General features: G+C 35.9%; 1 protein-coding gene across 1 annotated transcript in view; it reads left to right on the top strand.

The window, feature by feature from the left end:
- The first annotated feature begins 551 nt into the window (after positions 1–551).
- Positions 552–24,650, top strand: part of LOC146725281 (uncharacterized) — a 32,978-nt gene continuing 8,879 nt past the window's right edge. The window contains 43 exon segments of the mRNA XM_085484318.1: positions 552–734; positions 1,004–1,236; positions 1,322–1,514; positions 1,626–1,739; positions 1,840–2,014; positions 2,189–2,289; positions 2,366–2,575; positions 2,657–2,842; positions 2,905–3,019; positions 3,098–3,339; positions 3,426–3,548; positions 3,654–3,845; positions 3,986–4,194; positions 5,623–6,034; positions 6,126–6,301; positions 6,414–6,576; positions 6,765–6,990; positions 7,079–7,323; positions 11,886–12,008; positions 12,416–12,594; positions 12,670–12,917; positions 13,044–13,300; positions 13,436–13,627; positions 13,752–13,934; positions 14,182–14,790; positions 14,914–15,090; positions 15,337–15,520; positions 15,597–15,724; positions 15,798–16,247; positions 16,317–16,683; positions 16,794–17,230; positions 17,594–17,993; positions 18,079–18,381; positions 18,492–18,658; positions 19,119–19,403; positions 19,476–19,656; positions 20,079–20,290; positions 20,380–20,664; positions 21,512–21,686; positions 23,243–23,577; positions 23,713–23,941; positions 24,071–24,271; positions 24,365–24,568. Of these exon segments, the coding sequence (XP_085340444.1) occupies positions 1,052–1,236; positions 1,322–1,514; positions 1,626–1,739; positions 1,840–2,014; positions 2,189–2,289; positions 2,366–2,575; positions 2,657–2,842; positions 2,905–3,019; positions 3,098–3,339; positions 3,426–3,548; positions 3,654–3,845; positions 3,986–4,194; positions 5,623–6,034; positions 6,126–6,301; positions 6,414–6,576; positions 6,765–6,990; positions 7,079–7,323; positions 11,886–12,008; positions 12,416–12,594; positions 12,670–12,917; positions 13,044–13,300; positions 13,436–13,627; positions 13,752–13,934; positions 14,182–14,790; positions 14,914–15,090; positions 15,337–15,520; positions 15,597–15,724; positions 15,798–16,247; positions 16,317–16,683; positions 16,794–17,230; positions 17,594–17,993; positions 18,079–18,381; positions 18,492–18,658; positions 19,119–19,403; positions 19,476–19,656; positions 20,079–20,290; positions 20,380–20,664; positions 21,512–21,686; positions 23,243–23,577; positions 23,713–23,941; positions 24,071–24,271; positions 24,365–24,568 (9,778 nt within the window). The 5' untranslated portion in view covers positions 552–734; positions 1,004–1,051.

Genomic DNA, 24,650 nt, shown 5'->3' with positions numbered 1-24,650 from the left:
TGACAGATATCATTCAATTAATGTAAATTAAAACAAATTATAGCATCTACGATTTTTCGTATATATATATCTTAATTGAATGATATCTGTCAAATGCATAAAATGTGTGATGTGTCATGCGTGCGAACCGCGTAACCGACATCTATGAAGATGTCTTCTTATTTTCTCTCTGCAATCTCCGTTACTTCTCTACTTAAAATATTTCTACAGAATTTTTAAAGAGAGATAAGGAGTCAAAAAAATGCGGAACTCCAGGAGAGACAGAGAAATGAGAGGAAGGGAAGGGCCGCGTGCGCAAAGGAAGGGGAACATACGGTTAATCGGTGCCAAAGTACCGTTGTATCTGAATGGACCAGGGATGGCTTTCGGTTTTCCTGCAGCCTCCGTCGCGGCTGCAGCTCCGCGCTGCATCGCGCACATTCTATCTCTATAAATGCACGTGCGTGTGCGCTTATATACGCATGTGACAATTGTTCCTACTGTCATTAACGCGGAACACGTGCGACTCGAGTCAATCAGATAACAGTCGTTGGTCCCCTCGTTGATCACGTGGATACGCAGATGTAGAGCACCTGGAGCGAACCTGAAACAGCTGCTGACTAGTATTCCCGCATTCCCGCTATACATTCGAAGTATATACTATGCCGAGTGCTCTGCGCCTACGCAATGTTTCGTCGTGATGCTTTGCAAGTGATTCGAATGCGTTTCAACGTTCCTGGCTCGGCCAAAGATCGGTGAATACTGTTCATTACAGTTATAATTCAGACTTTTTCGCGCGTAAAATTTTTCAGAGTGAAAAATTATTTTTTCTGTAGGGTAAACGTGGAATTTAATTAAATGTATAAATGTTTAATTAGAATTTTTTTCGACTACTTCAATTGTCTATTATTATAAAAATGTATATTATTTTAATAATAATGTGTGCGTGAATAACGATTGATATAATGAAATAAGTGCGAAATTTATACATGTATAAATTAGTGACAAATATGATCTTTTTCAGATCGATTTATTTGAAATGACTTTTTTGTAAAAACAAGCACTTGTAGAGATGTCTATGACAAATTTGAAGGCAGCAGATATCCTGGAGGCTCTAGAATCAAAGCTCGCATATATTCCAGGTGGTCGTGATCGTGACGGACGGCCTTTAATTGTAATTAGTGTTCCTCCAGAACTTGATCCAACAACGAAACCGAAATTAGAGTCTCTCATTTTGTATTTTGTATCAATTTTCAGGTATAATATCTCGATATCTCGCTGTACACATGCGTAAATATGTATATCATTGGTTTATATGTAGGTGATATTTTTTTTCGATTAGCGAAGAGACGAAAGAAAAAGGCTTGGCTTTAATTGTGGATGCGCGTGGCGGTGCATGGCGGGTCGCTAGATCCTGTATTAGGCTATCTATGAATCTTGTAGGATCAACAGCCGTTTCCGTGATCGTGGTGCGACCCGATGGTTTCTGGGACAAACGTGTCGATACCTGTACCAAGTCCCACAAAGAGAGCGAAGTTAGTGAACGAATTAATTTGATAAATTTATTTATTGCAATTTTATTACATAAAAACGCATATCGAATTTTTTTCTCATTTATTGTTTTCTCTCGTTAATTTACGTTTTAGCTAATGTACGTTACTCTAACGAGATTACAAGTTTACATCGATTTTTCTCAATTACCGTACGAGTTGGCAGGTAACAAGGCATATAATCACGTTGAATGGATTAAGAAACGTATGGTAAATTAAATATTTTTATCGTGAAATATATAAATGAAAAATATGAGTATTGAGCTAATCTTTTGAATACATTGATATATACTTGACTTTGACTTTATAGAAAATAGAAGATTATTCGAGAGACGCGTTAGAACTAATATCGAAAATGACAAATTTACATCAACGATTGAATACTTTTGATGGTATTCGTATGAAGCAATCAGACGACGACATAGAATCTTATTGGGAAATCGGTACAGAGTTGTTATCAACAGCGCGTCATATACTTCAATCAGGTTTATATATTATATTTCTATTTTAAATTTTTCAAAATTAAAATTACACTTAATAACAAGAAGTAATAAATATATATAATATTAGTAACAGTATTTAATAATATTTATTTTAAATGAGATATTTCTTATGTAAAGATTATGGAAAAAATTAAATAAATGTTGTTTGTTTGTTAGGTAGAAACCTAGTCAGTTTTATGAGCAGAGAGTCCTCCAAAGATACTTTGGACATGATTAAAGAAATTCATAAACTGCTCGATTCCATCGAATTAAAACAGGTACTTGAGAGTGCATTTGAGATTAATGTATTTAAATTTGTTTTTTAAAAATTGATTTAACATTTTACATTTTTAGATGGATATTGAAAATTCGTGGATAGAAGTGGAACGTAATCTGGATACCGCCAGGTTAATCGAAGATCTCGAGCAAGGTGTATCGAGTGTTACCGATTGGATCCTGGGTCCAGCAGATATGATGCTGAACTCTTGCTGTCAAGTTGGTTTCGATGTTGCTTCCTCCGAGGAACTGCGAAGACAACACGAAAAGCTTGAGCTTAAATGCCGGGTAAATAGAATCTTATTATTTTTTATTTTATTATAACAGAAAATCGCGATGATCGAAGATAATTGTATAATATGTTTATAGGAAACTTATGGACGATATGCGGAATTGCTTCATAAAATTGACAGTCTCCCAAAAAATAAACTACCCGAAGACTTAAAATCTCAGAGAGATTTCATGGACTTTGTTTGCCGTAGTTTTGCTTCACGACTCGAAAGACGTAGAAATGTATTGATCACTTCGCAAAGATTTTTCAGGCTTGTTTCCGAGGTAAGAAATAATCGATCGAATAATAGAAAATGTTTTTCTTTCCAACTTGTTGTTGCTTGTAGTATTTTGATAGGACGAGTGAAGTGTTTGAGCAATTAGTCATGGGTAGTAGAAATTATAATTTCTCCCAGGCGAGCGTTAAACTCTTAACATTGGAAAAAAGTCAAACAGTTTTAGGTAAGAGCAAAAGTCACTACTAGTTAAATATTAATATTTTTATTTCATTTTATTCAACACGCTTGAATAATTTTTCAGACAGTTTAGAGCGCGAACTCGTAAAAGAAGGTGAAAAATTGTCGGACGTTCTCTCTATGCCAGTGAAGGACGCGCTTGGACGAGAAGTTTGCGTAAATTATAACGAGGATATCGTGAACATAAAAGACATATTAGACGCGACAAACGCCAGGAAAAATATCTTTAACGATAGCGTGGAATTGCAAAAGCTGTCACTGAAACAAGTAGCCTTGATACACATGTACGAGAGCGATGCCGAGCAAGTGAGCACAAAATAAGACGTAACGCAAACAAAATAATTTTAAAAAAATATAAAAGAATACGATATATAAAAGTTGTATTTTTTCAGGCTGTTGAATGGTTGAACGATCTATTTGACGTACTACTTCGGAATCATATGGAAGTTGGATGTAACACAAAGGAAATACAATCGCAGAAAGAGGAGCATCAATCCTTTCAGGAAACTGCGAAGGTAAAACGCATAATTAGCGCGATATAATGAAGCGAAGAGTCTTGTGATTTGTACAGAGTTCAAATGCAGAATTTGAGTGCAACGTATCGAAATAAATATTTACAGGGAACCTATGAGTACGGTGGGCAGTTGGTGAACGGCGCGCGCGTACTGAGATTATCTTGCAGAATATCTTTAGAGAGCAACGCTGGTATCTTCTCGAGATTGCGACAAGCTTGGCGGCAGTTTCGGTCCGTTAGTGAAGAGCAGCTAACCAGGTTGCGAGTATGCGCCGTCTTTCACAGGAACGTTGAAGATGTACGCGAATGTGAAATAATATCAAATAAAAAGGCAAATCCGAAAGTAGTTCAGGCTACTTTACGAGGACAAAAAAATTCATTATTTTGCATGTCACGCAGCTGTGTATCTTCTAAACTTTCTCTTGAATCTGTTTAAAGCATTGTACCAGATTGCAAAACTTGGTGGAAACGGTGACAATCTTGTATTGTGCTGCAAAAGACGAGGATACAACAGCAAAGTCGCGTATCAGAACAGACATAAGAGACATCCTCGATAATCGAGAGAAACTTTTATTGGAGGTTGGTCGGATGGTGAGGCTCGGTCGCCTCCTCAAGACAAGATTAAAAGAGCCTCTTTATCAGCAACCGTAAGTGCAACGAGGAATCGCATTAGCATAGTTACGGCATTTAGAAACCCTTATCTTTAATTTAAATAATACAAGAGTTTGAGTTGTAGTATACATTAAACGCGAAAGATAAAGTATTGAGATAAAGTAGTGGAAATTAAAAGAACTAAAAGAAATGCCACAAGAAAAAAATAAGATACAGCAATAAAATATAATTAGATTCAGACGTTTTTTTTATATTAAATTTTCTTCGCTTACCTCTTTGTTTATAAACTATAACTGGAATAAAAGAATAAGTAGAACTCGTAAGAGTGGTAATACGTTTGCTCGAACGCCTACGTGTTTAACAGAGACGGTGTGTCAGTCCATGGTTGGCTCTCGTCGAGATAGCTCCTGTAATCTAGGAACGGTACATGTAAGTTCGCAGTAACTGAGGTGGTCGTAATGTCCTTGTTCAATTCCGCTTATTGAAACATTAATTGTCACTTCTTTTATTTTATGTTTTTACTTTGATTTCTGTTAAGCTTTCTATTTGATTTAATCCATAGTCGGTACGCAGTTCGGATATCGCCAACTGACAGGCAGATATTTAGAAATTTTTGATAAAAAAATATCATTCGGCGATATTTTCTTTCAAGCTTATCTTTTTATCTAATAAGATTAATAAAGTTTATTATTACTAACACTTTTAGTGTTGTGTGAATGGATACGTTACTGAAAATTATTAAAATATGTTTGTAAGTATAACGATGAGGAATTGCGTTCCACAATTTGTTGGCTTCTTTCCACGGTCACATTGTAATCTAAAACTCGACTGGTAATGCAAATCCCGCCTCGATAATATTTTGGCTTGTATTGTGAAGAATCATTCATCATATTGTGTACCTCAAAGAATTATTTCTACCATAATAATTAAATAATGTCTTTAACAATTTTTTTGAATAAAAATTACCTTTAAAATTCTTGAAATTTAACCTGTATAGCAATCGGATTCTGCGTTGAACGAGTGTGTTCTACGAAATTAGAACTTTGCCTGCCCCCAATCGCAGAGACCATGTGTGTCGGCGTACTGTCGATGCACTGTCAACTATCAATTACGTAATCGACAGATGTTTCCTTAACGATGTGCTATTTCTAATTCAATCATGGCCCCGATTTTAGGTTGCACTTAATCTCATGGAGGAAATAAAATAAATATTGCGAAGCCGCTATACATGTGCGAATAAAATGGCTGATAGTTCGTATAGTTGCAACATTTCTACATTGCACAATTGCGAGGAAGTCATAAGAATAACATTAGGAGAAAACAACGTTCCCTGGTGTATAATTCATAAAACTTAGTAAAATTGTCGATGCTAAATAACTTGCAGGATTTTTTTAGAAGTCTGGGAAAAACAATTCTATTTATAGAATATTGATTCGACTAACAAATATCCGTCTTTCTCTTAGAATGTCGGAAACCGAGGACACTTCAAACCTCGGCAATAATCTGACAGCTGTGGAAGCTATCTCGGCGAAATTGGCGGAAGTGACGCTTCTCGCGGAAAAACTGGATGCGAGACTGTGCGAAGCCGGAGCTAGAACTCGACCGATATCTATTCCTACCGCCGCGACGTCTTCCTCTTCGTCCTTGCTCTCGATATCTGCTACATCGCCCTCAGTCACGCCCATCCATTCTTCTATCGCGACAGCTTCGGCTGCGTCTACAATGCAAATGCATCCAGCGTCTTCGGAAACTACGGTTGTGGCAGACAAGTCCGTAGCTTCTATGGCGGAAAAATCCGACGAGAGTTCGCTTCCTATTCTCAGTTCACATTCCACAGAGGATGTCGAGACATCGAATAAAGATTCCGACACCAAGGTATGTTATTATGTTTTAATATCGATGTGACAGGTATCTGTCTCACTAAAAAATACTTAAAAGTATTGCTAAAATATTTTTATTTTTGTAGGAAGTTACTGAAAATCCTCGTAGCGAAAGTATGGTAGAAGAATGCAATGTGGAGGATTATACAACAGCGACTGAATGCTCAACGACACCACCTCCACGTTCTAGGAGCGAATCTTTTGTAATGCCAGAATGCGAAGAGCTTTCTGCAACGGCGCCCGTGAATGTCGATGCCACTTGGTATTTATGCAAACATTTAATCATTTTAAATCCGTAATCTCAAAATTTAATCTAAACATTTGGAAATTTCCACAACATTTCATCAGCTCTAAATATTCGAATATATTTATAGGTGGACCGAAACGTCTAAAGTAACAACCACTGCGGAACCTCTTGTTTCTGCTCCGAGCGAAGAAAACCAGACGCTGAAATTTGTCGAAGCAACGTCAAATATTTGCGCCACCGATGAAATAAAACCAACAACACAGATTGAAACGAGGGACAAAATCACTGACGTATGCAATATAATTTAATTGACAAAACATACCTCTCGAGAAAGAAAATTGTTTTTCAAACTTAGTTTTATATCAATTCTTATTTCATTTTGTATATCAGATTGCGAATAACGCACATGATTATTTTGGAAATTTGATTATATGAAACTTGTTACTTATTACAAATGATATATATGATTTTTTTGCAGGAGAGATCACGCAGAATTGTAAAAGAAGTAACCGAGACGACTGTTTTACGCGTGTCGCATGATATCCGATTAAACGTAGCCTCTTACAAAGTGACATCTAATATCGTGCAAGATCATCGACAACACATCGATGCAAAAGAATTTCAAAATATAGAATGTGTGCTACCAGAGGAATCTCACGAAAGGACGCACGATATTCATCGTGATCTTGATTTATCTCAGTACAGTTAGTATTTAGCCTATAATAATCCACATAGAATAATGATGTAAATTTATTATGGTATTTACTAGCTTGTCTTTTAATTTCTCAATAGAAGAATCTGAGAAATATATCGACAAATGTCCGAAGAAGATCCAGTCGGATCAATATACAACGAAACTCACAAAACTCCGAGATCACAACCTGAATGAGAATTTGCGTTCTAATTTGAAAGAGTATGAAGATATATCCTCGCAGGATCTTTTACGACATCACGAGGATAGCGGAATCGACATGTCACCGATAAAAAAAGAAAATGATAATTTGGAAGGCGAAGAATTTCTCGAAAGAGCGAGAAAGGTGAGTCTTGGGCTACAATATTTTTTCTATGATAGAAAGAGAAAATTTATTGATCATCAAATTCTCTCGTAAATTTCATGGTCAACTAAACTTCTCGTTTGCCATCTCCTAACACAATTAAGCAACTTAATGTGTTTAGTGTGATTTATTTAAATATTTTTAAGCTTGATATCGCATTAAATATAGCTGTTACTGCCCATTTAATCTTTATGGCCCAAAATTATTTGCAGCTTTGACGAAGACAAATATTATGTCAAAAATTTCACGAGTAAATGTAAACGCAGAATTAATGACTTTGTCAAAAAAAAAAAAAAAAAAAAAAAAAAAAGACCTTCGTATGCATGGATTATAATTTATCTCGAGAATATATCATATGCCATATTGCGCATCCGCATGATCAGAGGAATGAAGAAGAAACTGCATCATTAACCACATACTTGTTACGCTTTGCAGCCGCAAGTTAAAGTCTCCTGTAATACATTCTTACAGGAATGTCTTCTTCCGCTATGTATATCGCATGAATTGATGTTTGTTAATTTTGTTTTAAATAAATGAATATATTAAATAAAATCTTCCCGACGAGGACTATTTGAAAATATACCGGGTGACCGTTTTATCACGGACCCTCTCTCGGTTACGATCGCTCCACTTTCGTTCGGGTTCGACGCTGGTCGGCGCTGTACAGATTCGCTCTGTAGAGATCGTGCTCGAGCAGCGCGACGAAGGTGAGCGGGAGGCGAGAGGCTTAACCGGAGACCGCGTCTCGACATGCCGGTTCAGTCAGTCTTGGTTCGGCTGGTTACTGCAACCGATCGGCTGGTGACGTGATACACTCGTGACATGTGTCACGCGAGTGTTTCTGCCGTTGTTGTCGTCATTATTGCTATTAACGCCGCCTGAACGCCTGAATTGATTTTAGGTGATTGCCAAGAGTAGAGATTATGCCAAAAAGACGAGAGACATTTAGAGACTCCGTATATATGTAGAAAATTGTTCTTGTAACTCGAAGTGCGCTACATTAAAAATATCTCGTTGAAATGTCACTGTCGAGGACTATCAATTTTTAATCTGCTGAGATAAATGAGCAAGATTTTTTTAACTTAAATTATGTAACTGAGATTATAAAAATCCGTCAAATATCTTCATTAATTTAAGTTACAATCAAATAATTTACATAATTATGTGCGAATGCCACAAATTATATCGGATATTAATAATGATCAGAGATTTTATTTAATGAATAAGTTGGTCAAATTATCGGCAAATATAATTGAATATAATTTTCTAATATAAAAAGTATAAATTTATTTATATTTTTAAATTAAAACATTCTTTCAAAATATATAAAAAAATTGTACAGTTTTACCGAATCATCTTCGGTCATGATTCTCACCATGATGTACTTGTTGAAAGAACGCTACCAGTCAGTCCGGTTTTATTCTACCATTTGTCCGTCCGTGTAGGTGACGTCATCGTATAAAGATATTTATATAAAGTATAAACACGCGTCAATGTTTATACTTAATATAAAAAGTTCAAAAGTGTAAATGCAAATTTAATATGCAATTCAATATGCAAGACTGCATCTCTTTAATCGATTGATTGCAAGTATATGAACTAATAAATCGCTTAAAAATATGACTTTTACTTTTCGCGCAATCGAAATATTTTAACGAGAGTATCAGAGATATAAATGTTTTAAATATTTCCTATATTAATCAATTACTGCAAATAGAGCAAAAATGGAGAAATAAAAAATTTTCTTGAATAATATTCTTTACTTACGATAGACACAATCGTTCTCCACGTCGTATATTTGTAGAATTTTCGCACCAGCATCTTTGGCCAAGTGCCAAAAATAACGTCAATCAGGAAAGATAACTCCGTGCCAACTGAATAATACATAATTTTTCATCAGTGAAATCTCTCTCTCTCTCTCTCTCTCTATCTTTTTGAGAATATCGATGAGCAAGATGTTTATTGTGTCGCGTTTTAGATCGACATACGTCACTATGATATATTTAGCACCAGGCATTGAAATCACTGTGCAGTCAAAACCGTATGATATCATCGTATGGCGTAATATTGTCTTATTAATTTTTTGGCAATTTGTCCGACGATCTAATAGCTCAATTTATAACATATATATCATTACCCGGTGTTAGCATATAATTTCACGACATAATTATATCCGCAAACGTAATTGGCAATCGCCTCTAATCGATTGACGTTCAGATCCGATTGGTATCGCACGTGAGATAAGACTATATTAATAATGATGGTGGATGGTCCTGACTCAATGGAGACACACGTTCATCCTGAAGAATCCGACGAGATGAATTCAGAAATGATGATGCGAAGAAACGAGGAAACGTCGCAACGAACCATCCCTTCAACCACCACTATAAGCACCATAGCTGTGCAAAGCGGAGAAACGCGTGTAGTAATCGCTCTGCTTCAAGTAAGGAAATGTCATGCTGTCACTTTAAATCGACTGTCATTTATATTTTCTATTTTTACGCGTGATCTTCCTCCTTTTATCATGTTTAAATTTATATTTTAATTTTAGAAGAGGTATATGCGAAAAATTATTTAACGAAGTCTCCTTGGAGAGTTTAACGCAGGATATTTAGATAACGTAGATAACGTAGAGTTTTTGATAAAAGATAAAATCTTTCGCCGCGATATCTGCTCGTACATAACGCTATGGTGTAAGATATTTCGGGATTCGGTTGCTTCGGTCTATAGCTATTTCCGAGTCCTCTCGAAACCGTAAGCGTTTTAGGTATCCGCTGAGCAAAACGAGCCTCCCGAAACTCCACGAAGGATAAATTTAACCGCTAGGTACAGTAACTCCCATTACACGCCACCATGATCAGATACACCCATCTCGATCTTAAAATCACGATCGCAGAATTCGCATTCAAGTAATCGAATTACATTTTAAGCATCCAAAGTCACGGTTTTGATTGACAAATTTCTTTATTATTGTTGAATTCCTTTCGAGTGAAGACAGTTAAAATATATGAGGTAATAACATCAAGTACATGTTTTTAATTAGGATGTTTAATTTTGCATACGATTCGACGAAAAAGACGACTATTTATATGAATGTCTCTCTTTCATTATATGTGTACGACTGAAATTGTACTAAACTGTGTAGAGGAAATTTCTGACGGTAAATAGATAAATCGATAAATAGACCGAGTAATCTGTGAGCTCGTATCGAACCAAAGAGATCTCTTATATGGTGGAGATCCGCGTATATACTCTCGTATAATCTAACAAACCGGTATTATGCGAGAGACGGCTCGAGGCGGCCCGGGCCCAATCCGGCCCGGCTTGACTCGCGGCACGATTCTTCCTTTTACCGCACCTTTCCCAATATATCGTACCTACGATCTAACGATACTCTGACTTCTACATCCGAAAAAGGAGAAAAAGGCGCGAGAACCCTGGACACGGCCGATTTTTCTACGACGCAGTTTTATCTGCCAAGATTTTTTATCGTCAACCGTCTGATTTTCCTAAACGTTTCTTATCGCCTTGTCAGATTTATTAAATAATTTTTTGAGATGATGGAACAAGTAGCATGATTAATTGAATTATTTGCTCGTCGCGTCGGCCGATTTTTCTTCCTGAAATTTTACCGAGTCTTCTGTCTTATATTTAGTCGTTCTTGAGTTGAACAACTCATTCTCTCAAATATCCGAATATGGCCATGTTTGGACATATCAGTTATGTACGCATGACTTTACAGGAGCATATTCAATTTAAGCCGCCGGCTGTAAGATTCGCTTTCACTTGAATTGCGCGAATCACTCGAATGGTATTTTTCTTATTTGTCGATTAGACGACGTAATATTTTGTATTCTCAGCAAACTCGTGTTCGAGCATTCACTAATTGCGTTTCCTTATCGTCACGGCTATTTCACTATCTATGAAAAAAATGCTCAGGAAAGACTATATCTTGGGCATGAATGTTGAGATAAAAAAAAGGAAACAATTTTGTCTTGCTGACATATGGCGATACCAGAAGAGAGAACTGGTCAATCCAAACGTGGATATTCGGCAGTGTGCCAAAGATGAAAATGGAAACATAACTTGCCCCTTTCTGTGGCCCAACCACACGAGGTCGATGAACTGGGGGCCGATCTCTGTCTTCTCACTGTCTGTCTTCTCGCTTTTTTCCTCATCTTTTTTTTTTATAATGCTGAAGGGAACATAGACCTCGATTTTAAATTTAATTTACATCGTACATTAATTGTTGCTACAGATCACGGAATTTATTTGAGAATCTTTTTTATATGATGAGCGAACATTTCTTAAGATTTTTTTATCGTTTATTATACTGTGGAATCAATCTGTGTAGTTAATCATAATATTGGATATAATATTCTGCTATAATTAATTAAAGGATATATTATATATAATATTCTGGTTATGCAAATGATGATTCACAATAGGGAGCAAGTGATATATGACATTTGCAGCTTAACTATATTGTATCGTTTATATTGTCGTGTGGAAAATTTCCAATTTTGTTACTGCCGTTTGTCCAGAGTGGAGAATGGCTGAAGCTGAAAATACTCGAGCTACAACCAGAATTAACGAGACTCGGTGCTTCCGTAAAAGAAGCTACGGAACTCTCGAATGCGCACGACCAAGTATTACATCGATTGCAGGTAAAGTGTTCAACTTTATCCAAACTGCATTTGGCGTTTATATGCAAAAGTTATGATAAAATATAATTAAATTTTGCTTAAAATTCCCTTTTCCGTTAATTAAAAATGTTATCATAATCAGAACAAGCAAAGCCTGGTGGAAGAATTGTTACTTTATTCAAACTGCATTTTGCGTTTATATGCAAAAGTTACGTTAAAATATAATGAAGCAAATTTTGCATAAAATTCCCTTCTCCGTTAATTAAAAAATGTTATCATAATCAGAACAAGCAAAGCCTGGTGGAAGAATTGTTACTTTATTCAAACTGCATTTTGCGTTTATATGCGAAAGTTACGTTAAAATATAATGAAGCAAATTTTGCGTAAAATTCCCTTCTCCGTTAATGAAAAAATCTCATGATAATTAGAACAAGCAAAGTCCGGTGGAAGAATTGTTACGGCAGGCTGATCAATTAATTGCGACCGAGAGATCAAAAGCGGAAGTATACGCGGCCATGGCAGAGACATTGGGTCAAGCGTGGCGCGATGTAAATCAACTTTTAGAACGTCGTAAGGAGATACTTGACCGAAACGTTTTATTTCAATGGTACAGCAATTTTGTGTAATTAATTAAATTATGCACGACTCGCGCTGATTATTCAACAAAAATCATTCATTCCAGTCGAGCGACAGAATGTAAAAAGAGTATGGAGGCGTTGGAAATGGCATGTAACGACACGTTACTGCCGATCGAGATCGAAGCGGTGAAAAGTTTTCTATCCAAGATCCAGGACCTCCGCAAGGATGTGCTGGAAGCACTGATGGGTGCGTTGCGAGAAGGCAAGACGTTGTTGGATGGACTTAAAGCATTGGCGAACGAAGGCACCTTAGATTCCAGACCGGACACGATTAAAGACGAAGCTAATCACGGTGTGTTTTTAATTCAAGATCGCCCAATAATACATATTGCATATTTTTGTACTTATTTTTGTACTTATCGAATTAAATCTGCTCGCCCGGAAGTCAAAGATTTACGAATCTTGTATTTTGCGTTAGCCATCCTGCGGGTTGAAAGGTGGCTGGAGGAGCTTCACGATAGAAGACGGCTGATCGAGACGTCTTTCCGTAGTAGAAAGACTCAATTGGAACAATGTCTCGCTCTCGCGTTGCTCGCGACCGATCTTCGCGATCTTGAAGAAATTCTCAACGACAGAATCGCCGCGTTAGCGAGCAGCTGTGATCAACTAGGGGATTCGGCGTCTAGCGCCGAACTGCTTCTCTTCGAGATCAAGAAATTGCAAGCCGAAGCAAAGGTATCTGCAAAAAGAAATAATTTAATTAATATCGTTAAAGATATAATTGGATACGTTTAATGAGTGACCGTGATATGTATGTACATATGTTATGTAATAATATTACTATATACAATTTATTTAATTTTTTATCAGGATTTTCAAGATAGATCTATTAAAATAACTAAATCGACCGAACGATTAGTGTCATCGGGACACTTTGCTGGCGAACAAGCGACCGAACAGGCGTACGCGATTCTTAGTGTCGCCGCCGATTATATCAACGACTTGGATCAGCATAATACACTGTTGAACAGAGCGATGATCTTTTTCGATCTTGCACGATCGGTGAATATTTTCAAGTTCCTTTTATTTACCTAGAATTTAATTATCAATTAAACAGTATGGCATTACACAACTTTATTAAATTGCGTTTGTCAATTAGAGCTTAATCGTGAATATTATGCGATAGGCTATCACAAAACTGGATCAATTAGAAATTCAATTAATGACGACGGAGCATCCTCCTTATTCTGCGCAACTCGCACGTTTTCACGCGCAAACTGTGACTACCATAGAAGATGTGACTTCGAAGCCCTTGTCGGAAGGATATGCACTGTTGGATATCACAGGAAGAGGAGCGCCCGGTGCCGAGGTCAGATCATCGATTAATTAAATCTGATAATTAATCGTTGCGTATTTATTATCGCGCGCATTAAGTCAAGTTGCCAGTGAGAGGTTTCTCTTCGTTCTTATAAGACAGTCCGTATTGTGAACTGAGAGAATGCAATTGTGTCAATCATTTATATATTAAGTTTCTGGTATACGCCAATTTTATTTTTTGCACCTTTATTTTGACATTTGATCTAAAAACATGTGTTAAATGTATATGTTATATTTAGGGTATAAGAAACACTGTAGAGGAATTGGAAAATCGCAAGATACGTTTGATGGAACGGTGTACAGCTCATAAAGAGGAGAGTCTGGAGATTTCGAGGATGCTTGCCACCTTCTTGGATAAACACGACGCCTTACGATCTTGGCTGACGAGCATCGCTGAAGCCTTTCTGCAAGGACATCAAGACATGGGCAGCGATTTGACAATGGCATGTGATTTTCGTCGAGTTCATTGTCAACTGCTCTCTGATCTGGAGAATAAGAGCGAGGAAGTGGATCATTTAGAATTCGAGATTCTTCCAATTGTAGAACGTCTGGACGAGACACAGAAATACGAATTGCGATCTAAAATACAAAATCTTGAAGACCAGTGGGCGAAAATAAAGCTTGCGGTGCTGAAAAGAATCGATTTAGGTACACTTTACATACAGTTTCACGAGATTATCGAAGAATTGAGCAATGAAATGGATTCTATCGATAACGAATTGAAAAAGTGTGAAGTTACGTTAGATGAGACCAGAATCGATGAGCTGGAAAGAAGATGGAAGTCTCTTGAGCCTCTTTACAAGAACCTCGATAATCGTGCAAAAGCATTTCTCGATGAAACTGGCAATGTAAGTAACTTATAAATAATAAATTTATAACTTATAAATCATTTCGAATTTAAAAATAAGTTTAATGTAAAAAAGAGATCTTCGAAGAAATATAAAAATTGTATTAAAATTCTTCTTTCATAGATTGATGACTCTTATCTCGATATATCGCGAGCTTGCCTGTGTGTCCAGACTCTTTTGGAGAAATTTGCCAATCGACAATTGGTCGTGACAGAATCATGGGAAAAATGGCAGACTACTATTGAAATTACGAGACAGAGGCGAATTGAGTGCGAGCGAAAAGTTGAAGAAAGCACAAAGGTGATTTTTAATTTATATTTATATTATTATTTTCATATTATTAAATTTTATATTATTCTTTTTCATAATTTCTACCTTGAATCTGTGTTAAATTTATTTGCGTCGCATTAAGTTATTTTACATTTGACAATTACAAAATAAATTGATGTCGCGAAAATATATGAAATAATATTAATAAAAATATTTTCGTCACTTGGAAATCTTTTCTCTAATTTTAATTATTATTGTTTTGTTTGATTTATGTAGACATTAGTTTGGATTACAAAACTTGAGACAATGTTGTATCCAGTAATTACAACACGATCCTCTACAACAGCCGATATTCTGGATAATTTAAAGGATGTAAGATTACGCATTTTATCTGAATTAAACACGGCTCTTCAGGAATTGGATATGAGAATCAAAAGTATTCGAGTATTTGTCGAAAAAGGTGGTTAAAATATATTTACATTAAGTGTTGCATTTGCAATGAGATTTATTTAATTAAAAAATTAATTAAATTATAGGTGATGTTAAAACAACCGAGCAGATCTCAGAAAGACTTGTGCAAATGTACGAAAATATGACTACTGTTGCCAAGAATTATGATACACTACTAGAATCCTTAATCTCTATCTTTAAGAATCTCGAGGAGGTAAGATTTTGGAATATGTTAAACATCTCATGTGATTTATATATATATATAAATTATTTCGTCGTTTTTTAAGATTGAGCGTCAAATTGATCAAGCAAAGCAAGAAATTGAACGTGTGTTAAGTCTTACAAGATCCATTGATGTGGATAGCGCATTAATCGAATTTGACATATTAAAAACGTCCATTGCGGAATCTTTGCTACGAGTACATACAAAATCTGAAGAAATAATCGAGAATATTAGACTGCAGGAACCATTAGATTCAGCGACGCAGGATGTCGAAAAATTAAAACGCACGATAGATTCCGTGGTCTCCGAGTTCGAATTGTTACAAATCGAAACATCAAGTCGTCTCGAAAGACATCGACGAGTTTGTATCTTTAGAGAGGATATCGAAAAGATTAATTCGGATCTCCGCGACTTGAGCGAGCAATTAAAAAACACGGACGAGAAAATCGGCGACAATTTGTCGGCGTCGAGAGCAATATTGGCTGCTTTTGAACAGTTCGAACAAACTATAATAGTAAGTTAAAATAACTCCGCATAAAAACTTGAGTGGATCTTATTGCTAATTTACATTTTTTGTTCTCAGACTTTGGAGGAACGAATTGAGACCTTTGTGAAAAAAGCGGACGAAACGATCGTTCCGTTAACGCCACAAATGACGGATGACATTTTATCTTTGCGAAACAGATGGGATCATCTGAGGAATTGCGTTAAAAATACCAAGAAACGTCTAAATTTAAGTATCGAATATTTCATACTCTTGGAGGAAGCAAAGCAATGGTTTAGGGAAGGTAGCAAACTCTTGGTAATTGTTGCACGTAAGGCAACAACCGTGAAAATGCCTGAAGAAGCTACAGATTTAATGCGAGAGATCGACGCTTTTATAAAACCGGGCGAAGAACAGCAAGAGAAAAGGATCGAAGAGCTCAAACGATTATCGACGGTAGTTTTCGGTAAGCAATATTATATTTACAAATAAGAAAAAAAAATAAATAAATAAAAATACATTTTTATAAGAAAAGAAAGTTTTAAAGCATTTTACTTGCAATATATAATATTTCAGGTACCGACAGACTCCCGCAATTCACCGAAGTGGTTGTAGAGAATCGACAAATGTTAGATTCTTTCGCAGTCGTTTCTTCCGAATTGCATACTCTGAGTCAAAATTTACAAAATGCCGAGGATCTGCGTGAGAGGCTGCGAATCGAGAAGCTGGAAGCTGACAAGAAATTACAGGCTGCTAAAATAGAGATGGCCGCGGTGGAAGCTGCCAGAGTGGAAGCTGAAAATGCGAGGAAACTTGCGGAACAGCTTGCCGCTGAAACCTTGGACAAAGCTGCGATAGAGGCAAAAAAATTGAAAGAGGAGGAAGCACGAAAAATTACTCTTCCCGCTCCTTCTCATTCTGTCTCTGCTCAAACCGAGGAGACAATAGAGACTAAAATTGAAGAAACGATTACTTCCGCGGTGACAACCAAAGAGATTCATATTCTTCAGAAGGTAAGCGAATGTAAACAACGCATTTTAATTATTACAATTTTGCAATCGTAATTTATATTTATTATCAAATTGAATACTTAAAACGCCGCTAGTGGTATTTAAAATAGGAACGATATATTTAATTCGACCCAAACTAGCCAAGAAAATTTTTATTTTATTTCCACTAAATGTGGATATATTTAATTCGACTTAAACTAGCCAAGAAAATTTTTATTTTATTTCCACATTTAGTGGAAATAAAATGAAAATTTTCTTGGCTAGTTTGGGTCGTTATGTCCATTAAATGTGGAAATAAAATAAAAATTTTCTTGGCTAGTTTGGGTCGAATTAAATATATCGTTCCTATATTTATTATATTTATAGATGGAAGTCGAGAAAAGTGTTCCGATCATTCAAAAGGAAGCTAGAAATCTTGTATCCGAGGAAATACATCATGAAATATGCGATCATGCTGAAGACACGCAAGTTGACGAAGTAGTTTCACTGGCTCCAGAATTTATAGTTCCTTTAAGCGACGCGACGGTTCAGGAAGGCAAGGAATTCAGTTTCGAATGTCGCTTGATTGGTCAGCCGACGCCTGAAATAGTCTGGTACAAAGACGGAATATCAATTTTGAATAATTCGGACTACGTAACGACTTATACAGACGGTATTTGTACCTTGAAGATAGAAGAGACATTCGCTGAGGATTCCGCAAAGTACACTTGTCGCGCATTTAATATTCGCGGCTCTGTTGAAACATCGGCCACTCTTTCTGTCACAGGTTTGATTTGCTGTTATTTTATGCATTGCTTGCGTTTTATTTTTTTATATACAATATAATAATAATGAAAAATTCTTAATTTTAGAAACTGTCACTGAGGAGCAACCGAGCGCTCCAGTTTTCGTGAAAGAACTGCAGCCCTCTTCCGCGAGAGAAGGAAGCTCACATAGATTAGAATGCACTGTTGAGGGAAATCCTCTTCCGACGGTGCAGTGGTATAAGAATGACATCAACATTGACAATTCTCCAGATTACGTCATCACTTTTAATAACGGGGAAGCTATTTTGAAGTTTGATGAAGTTTTCTTGGAGGATAAAGCTTTGTACACCTGTAAAGCAATGAATCGATGGGGACAATCGTCTACTACTGCTTCTTTAGACGTGGAACGTAAGATTATCACTTTATTATATATTCAGAGAGAGTGAAGAAGAGAAAGATAAAAGAGAGAGAAAAATTCCACGCTTTTCTCTTTATTTAAGTAAACATTGATTTTTCAGCCGCGCAAATTTCCACGAAGAAACCGTACTTTGTGACATCATTGTCAAACGCTACGGTCAAGATAGGGCAAAGGGTGAAACTGGAATGCGAAGCTAAAGGAGAACCAATTCCCGAATTAAACTGGACTCACGATGGAAAGCCGATTGAGGAAACTAGATATCATAAGGTAAATTGTGAGACATAAAATATTGATTTAAGAGTTTAATAAGGCTCTGTAATATAAATATAAATTTAAAGTGTAAGACAGGCAATAAAAGCCAATCGCGGAAGACAGTGCGTTATCCCAACGAAACTAAATTTTTTTTTCGTTAGAATTAAATATCTGTGCACAAGGCACCAAATTTTACTTGGTCACGGCCAAGATTTTAAAATATGAAATAATCTCATATTTGAGATTTAATTTCAATAATCCTTTAACTCCCCTACGGAAATAAAAAGTCAAATTTGATGCCTTGTGCACAGATATTTAATTCTAACGAAAAAAAAAATTTTGTTTCGTTGGGATAATGCACTGTCTTCCGCGATTGGCTCTTATTGCCTGTCTTACACTTTAAATTTATATAAAATAATGATTTAGCAGAACCATATATAATTATTACATATTGTATATTTAACATTTTTTTCAGATCCAAACGGACGGTGCACGAACAAGCCTGGTTATCACGGAAGCATTTCTGAAGGATGCCGGATGTTACACAGTGATTGCCAAGAACGAAGTCGGAGAGGCCACCGCATCTTGCACAGTTTCCGTGAAAAGACGTTCGCCTCACGAAACCAACGAATCCGATATCGTTTGTAGTAACATCGAGTCGATAATTCCGAAATTTCAATTGCCTCTGCAGGATCTCAAGATACAAGAGGGACGATCGGCTAGGCTAGATTGCGTGATTATAGGTCATCCCGAACCAGAGGTAAACTTGTTTAATCGTTCAAATTATTCGTCTAGCAATTTCTTTTTCAATCTCGACTTGATGATTCTCCAGGTGATTTGGTATCACGGCGAACAACCCGTGAAAGAGTCGTCGGACTTTCAATTACTCTTCCAAGGTGACAGATGTTCGCTAGTTATTCATGAAGCTTTCTTGGATGATGCCGGTGTATATAAAGTAGTCGCCATTAATTCTGGCGGTGAAGCTTCTAGTCAGTGTACATTAACAGTTACACGTACGTACGACTATATTCTCTTAAAATATACAAGCAATTAAAATTTTATATTTTATATTTTACATTTTATATTTTATATTAATATTTTTATTTTTATTAAGAAATATATGTTGGCTTTCAATATTATTAATAATAATAATACATGAATTTTTAAATCGGCCAATAGAGCCCAAGCGCGAAAAATTAATTCTTCGGAACTGTATCTCTTGGTTTGAGATTACTAATACCTTCCCGCTTCAGCGACTTTTCAGACCTATATTTTTCTCGCCTGTTTTTCTCCATATGTAAAGTTCGAGATTAATTTATATATGGAACTTAGTAATCTCAAACCAAGAGATACAGTTCCGAAGAATTAATTTTTCGCGCTTGGGCTCTATTGGCCGATTTAAAAATTCATGTATTATTTTTATTTTTATTTGCAGCTGCACACATCTCGGATGAAGTCGATCGAGTACAGGAAGCGGGAGAAATCCTTGTTGAAGGTTCCGCGCCAAAGTTTGTTAGACTTCCGACAGATTTGCTTATAGCCGAAGGCGAAGATGCGATTTTCGAATGCGTCGTGACTGGAGAACCTAAACCTGATTTGAGATGGTATTCGGATGACGGTGAAGTTACTCATAGCGAAAGAATTCTGGCGAGTATTATATTTGGCACAGATTGCGTAATATCTTACATTTAATGTTTTATAAATAATTATAATATTTATGTAACTTGTGCGTACAGCTTGAGAAAAGGGAAGATGGAACAGGACGTTTGAAAATGTTGTCAACGATACCGGAAGACAAAGGCAATTATGTGGCAAAGGCCATAAACATACATGGCGAGGCGAAAGCTTTCGCTAGACTGGTTGTGAAATCGCTCGGTGATTTTAAGAGAAACGAAGAATTTATACAAATGGAAGAGAAATTGATTCGACCAACGTTCAAAGAAGTATTTGAGGACAGAAAAATACCCGAAGGCATTTCGACAAAGTTTGAATGCATCGTCATCGGTAAACCTTCTCCCAAGGTATGTATTATATATAATAAAATGTTCTTCTCAAAAATCGCATTTTATGAAATTTATCGAAAAAATTTTGCATACAAAAAAATCTTTATATTTCATTGATTAATCAGGTGTATCAAAAAGAGATAAAGAACATAATCTTTGTTAATTAAAAAACTACAAATATACAAGTATAATTATATTATCATGCATTCGATTTCTTAACAAAATAAATTAATAAATACTTTTATAAGTATTGTACAAAGGAAAGTTGAAGAGTGAGATACTCAGTAGAATTTTACGAGACAATTAATTTTCTTTTTATAATTATAATCGAAACAGATAATTGCTACTAAATATAAGCAAAGTCTAACATATTATTAAAATAGATCGAACAAAATATCGTACAGGTTTGTATATTTGCGCGAATGCTTACTTCAAATCTCGTACAATAAACGTAAATGAGCGAAATTACTTGACTGAAATCGTGGGCTGTTTAAAATTTGCGTGAACCGTGTAAACAACGTCTAAATGAGAGGAGGTTGGCCGGCCTGTCAGAACGGGGCAAGAATAAAATTTCGCTACCCCCGACGAGTTATATTTAAACGCGAACAATATATATCTCAAAGCCGCGATTGCAGTCGCGTCGCGAAGTGTTAAGGTGGAACTTTCGACGCGGTGCAAAGCACCGTGTGTTCTTGTCAGGTACCACGAACATTGCTCAAATTCGCTTTCCCTATCAAAAAATATACATTTTCGAATGTAGAAAGACTGTACATTTTTCCTTATATGCGTGTTTAATTTTATCGTGTCTTATTAGCCTTGATTAATTAACAGCAACAAATTTTATTAGTGCATTTTTTTTTTACAGATTCAGTGGTTGTTTAATGATCGGCCGGTTCATGGAAAAGATTTTCTAGTTTCCGTTAGCGGAGATCGGCAAGTTTTAACTATTCCTGAGGTCGGAGATGCGCATGTCGGCACGATTTCTTGTGTAGCGGAAAACGCGGCTGGTAAAGCGATTTGCAGTGCTAAAGTGGAAATTGGTAAGTAAATGTTGTACACACACTTTTACTTATTTAATTATCTTTTTTACTAATTACGGTTTTTATATATAATAAAATTGAGTGTATCATTGGTCACTTTATTATTCTTTTCTTTGATGATCTTGGAAATAATGTCGCAAAGAGTGTACAACGGTGTCACAAGTTATTAATACTCTTTACCCAGTCAAATGTATCTTATTCGAGATTCCCAGCGAATGACAGACAGGATAGACGTTCGATGAGAAAATAGACAAGTGAGAGAGGGCACATTAATGTCAACTGCATGCTCTGAAATTTAATAGAATTTCATGTTTTTCTTTTTAAAATATTATATGCTTTTACTTTGACATTGCTACGCATGCATATATACTTTGTGACCACTTTCATATACATATGTATATTGCATTTATAGCGTGACCTGAATATATAAATTTACGCTCCCTCTCGCATTTGCGCGCAGAATGTTAAAGCATCAAGTATAAGTATGAGAATCTCAAGAGAGAAAACTGAAATAATATTTTCTAAAAAAATTAAAAAAATATTTAAAAAACAACGGAACCTCACATACTTCTTCTCTTCTCTCTTTCTCTTGTTACATGCATGCAGAAACCGTGTTATTTTTATCGATACGAATACTCAGCGCATAGTCTGGTCCTGAGTCGCCAACTTTAAAGAATACAAATGCATTTTTATAGCAGAGAGAGCATCGTTCTCTGCTTGATATCTGTTTCATCGAATAATTTTGTGTAGGCGAATAATATCTTTATAATTTAGAAAATAAAAATTCAGACGATATAAATTCATTTGTCGGATCTTTTAAGATACCAAATTATTAATATCAGAATATTTCATTCAAGTATAATTACATGTACAAAAATGTTTTCAAAAATTATGATATAGTCCAAGAACGCGTGCTTGCTAGATTTATTAGTATTCTCAATTAATAAAGAAGATATAAGCAGTTATATATGAAAGGATATAAAGTGACAGCGTTTATCGAATGTCATGCTTAATATACGCGCATCAATAAAAGCGTAAGGTGACAACGATAAATTGGGACGATGGTCCGGGGTTATATATCGCAACCGAGTGCTCGATTCACCTATTACTAGGTGAACGATACTATTTTTGTCGTGGATCGTAGGCAAAGTATTTCGTTACTTCTCTGAGAGCACTTCGGCTGTGCGTTTGGTACGCTCCAGCACTCTTTATTTCTAATATCTTAAATTTATATATACAATTTGTGTACATGTTATGTGCGTCCATTAAAATAAAATATCATTTATTTCGCGAAAGTGATTTAGTTGTCAATTTTTATTTATTTAACTTTATTAATTATTATTGTGTGAAATCAGACAAAATAAACACCTAAAATATTGAAATATAAAAATCATAATTATAACAATTTTTTATAATAACATATCGGTAGTCTTAAGTAATATGCATCGAATGTACTGTTTTTTTTAATTACTGAATATCTGCCAAAGTATATTTTATTATTAGCCGCGCATCAGAAGAATGTAATTACTTTATTGACATAACTGATTAAATTCTAGATAGTGAATCGGTGAGGCAGATCTCAAGTGAAATCGAAAAAGTGCTCGAGTTATCTCCACATCCTCCTGCAGACATAATGCATCCTGCAAGCAGTAGCGACAAGCAATTCTCAAGTGAGAAAACAAGTCACGAAGGCGGTAGCGAGAGTCAAGTGCTAACAAAAATGTCGTCGACCGTCACGCATTCCTCGACAACGTCCACGAAGAAGGAATTTCTATCATCATCTATGACTTTATCGAAATCCGGGCAGGAACCTACCAGTGTTTGCACAAAAACAACTGTACAAAGTTCGGAGCAGTCTACTTCGGAGAACGGAGCACCACCTGTCGTGCAGGTAAATACATTTAATCCCATCTGCTTTTTTTGTTTCAATCAAGTATAGTTGTTTCCCTTCTTCTTATCATGTCAAAAATTCGTGATGTAAACACATCGTGTAATATTCATTAATTATCTCTATTATCTTTAACAGGCTCACAGAGTCGAGGAGTACGAAAAAATTATACAGGATCGACCTGGCGAGGTGCGACAAGAGAAAACTGTTCTTGTATCTGAAGAGACGGATGGTGTAAAACGTGACATCAAAACGAATCAAATTCAGAAGCCATCTCGAAAACCGGTAGCGCCTAGATTTGTCTCGCCGATTACAGGGATGATTGTCGATCAAGGAGAGGATATTGTTTTCGAGGGTATCATCGATGGTGAGTACACAAGTGACACATTACACAATTGTTGAAAATTTTATTTAAAAATTGCGATTTTATTTTTATCAATATATACTTATAATAATTTTTTTATCGTTTCATAATTTTACTATCGGTTCTTTCCAGGTTTTCCACAACCGACGGTTTTGTGGACAAAAAACGGTGGTCAAGAATTGACATCAAAGGATAATGTGAAAATCAGCTACGCTCACAATCACGTGAAATTGGAACTTAAAAATGTTAACGTAAAGGATGCTGGACGTTATACTTGCACAGTGAGCAACGATGTTGGAAATTCCAGTAGTACAGCCGATCTTGTTGTTAAAAGTAAGTGATACATGCATAAATTTATTAAGAAAGATTATATACTATATATAGAATTACTTGATGTAAAATAATTTATTCTTTATTATTATTTAGAGACCATATTTCCCCCGGTTTTCGGCAAACGTCTCAAGGCTCAAGTAGCGAAGAAGGGCGACCGTGTTATTATGGAAGTAGAAATCACCGGTGTACCCGATCCTACGGTCAGTTGGTATAAAAACGATGTGCCAATCAATGAACGACCACCAGAACTGAGAATTACTCAACAAGGAAATTGTTACACATTATTCGTAGACAAAGGTGCACAGAGTTGTTACGTAATTGGCTAAGTTTTTATCCGCTCTTCTCTTTTTATTTTATAATTCGATATTTGGAATTTATT

Source organism: Nylanderia fulva, unplaced genomic scaffold, assembly GCF_048542155.1.
Source record: "Nylanderia fulva isolate GAGA-0341 unplaced genomic scaffold, ASM4854215v1 Scaffold1, whole genome shotgun sequence".
In the NCBI taxonomy this organism is placed as follows: domain Eukaryota; kingdom Metazoa; phylum Arthropoda; class Insecta; order Hymenoptera; family Formicidae; genus Nylanderia; species Nylanderia fulva.
This window is presented reverse-complemented; position numbering and strand designations above follow the sequence as displayed.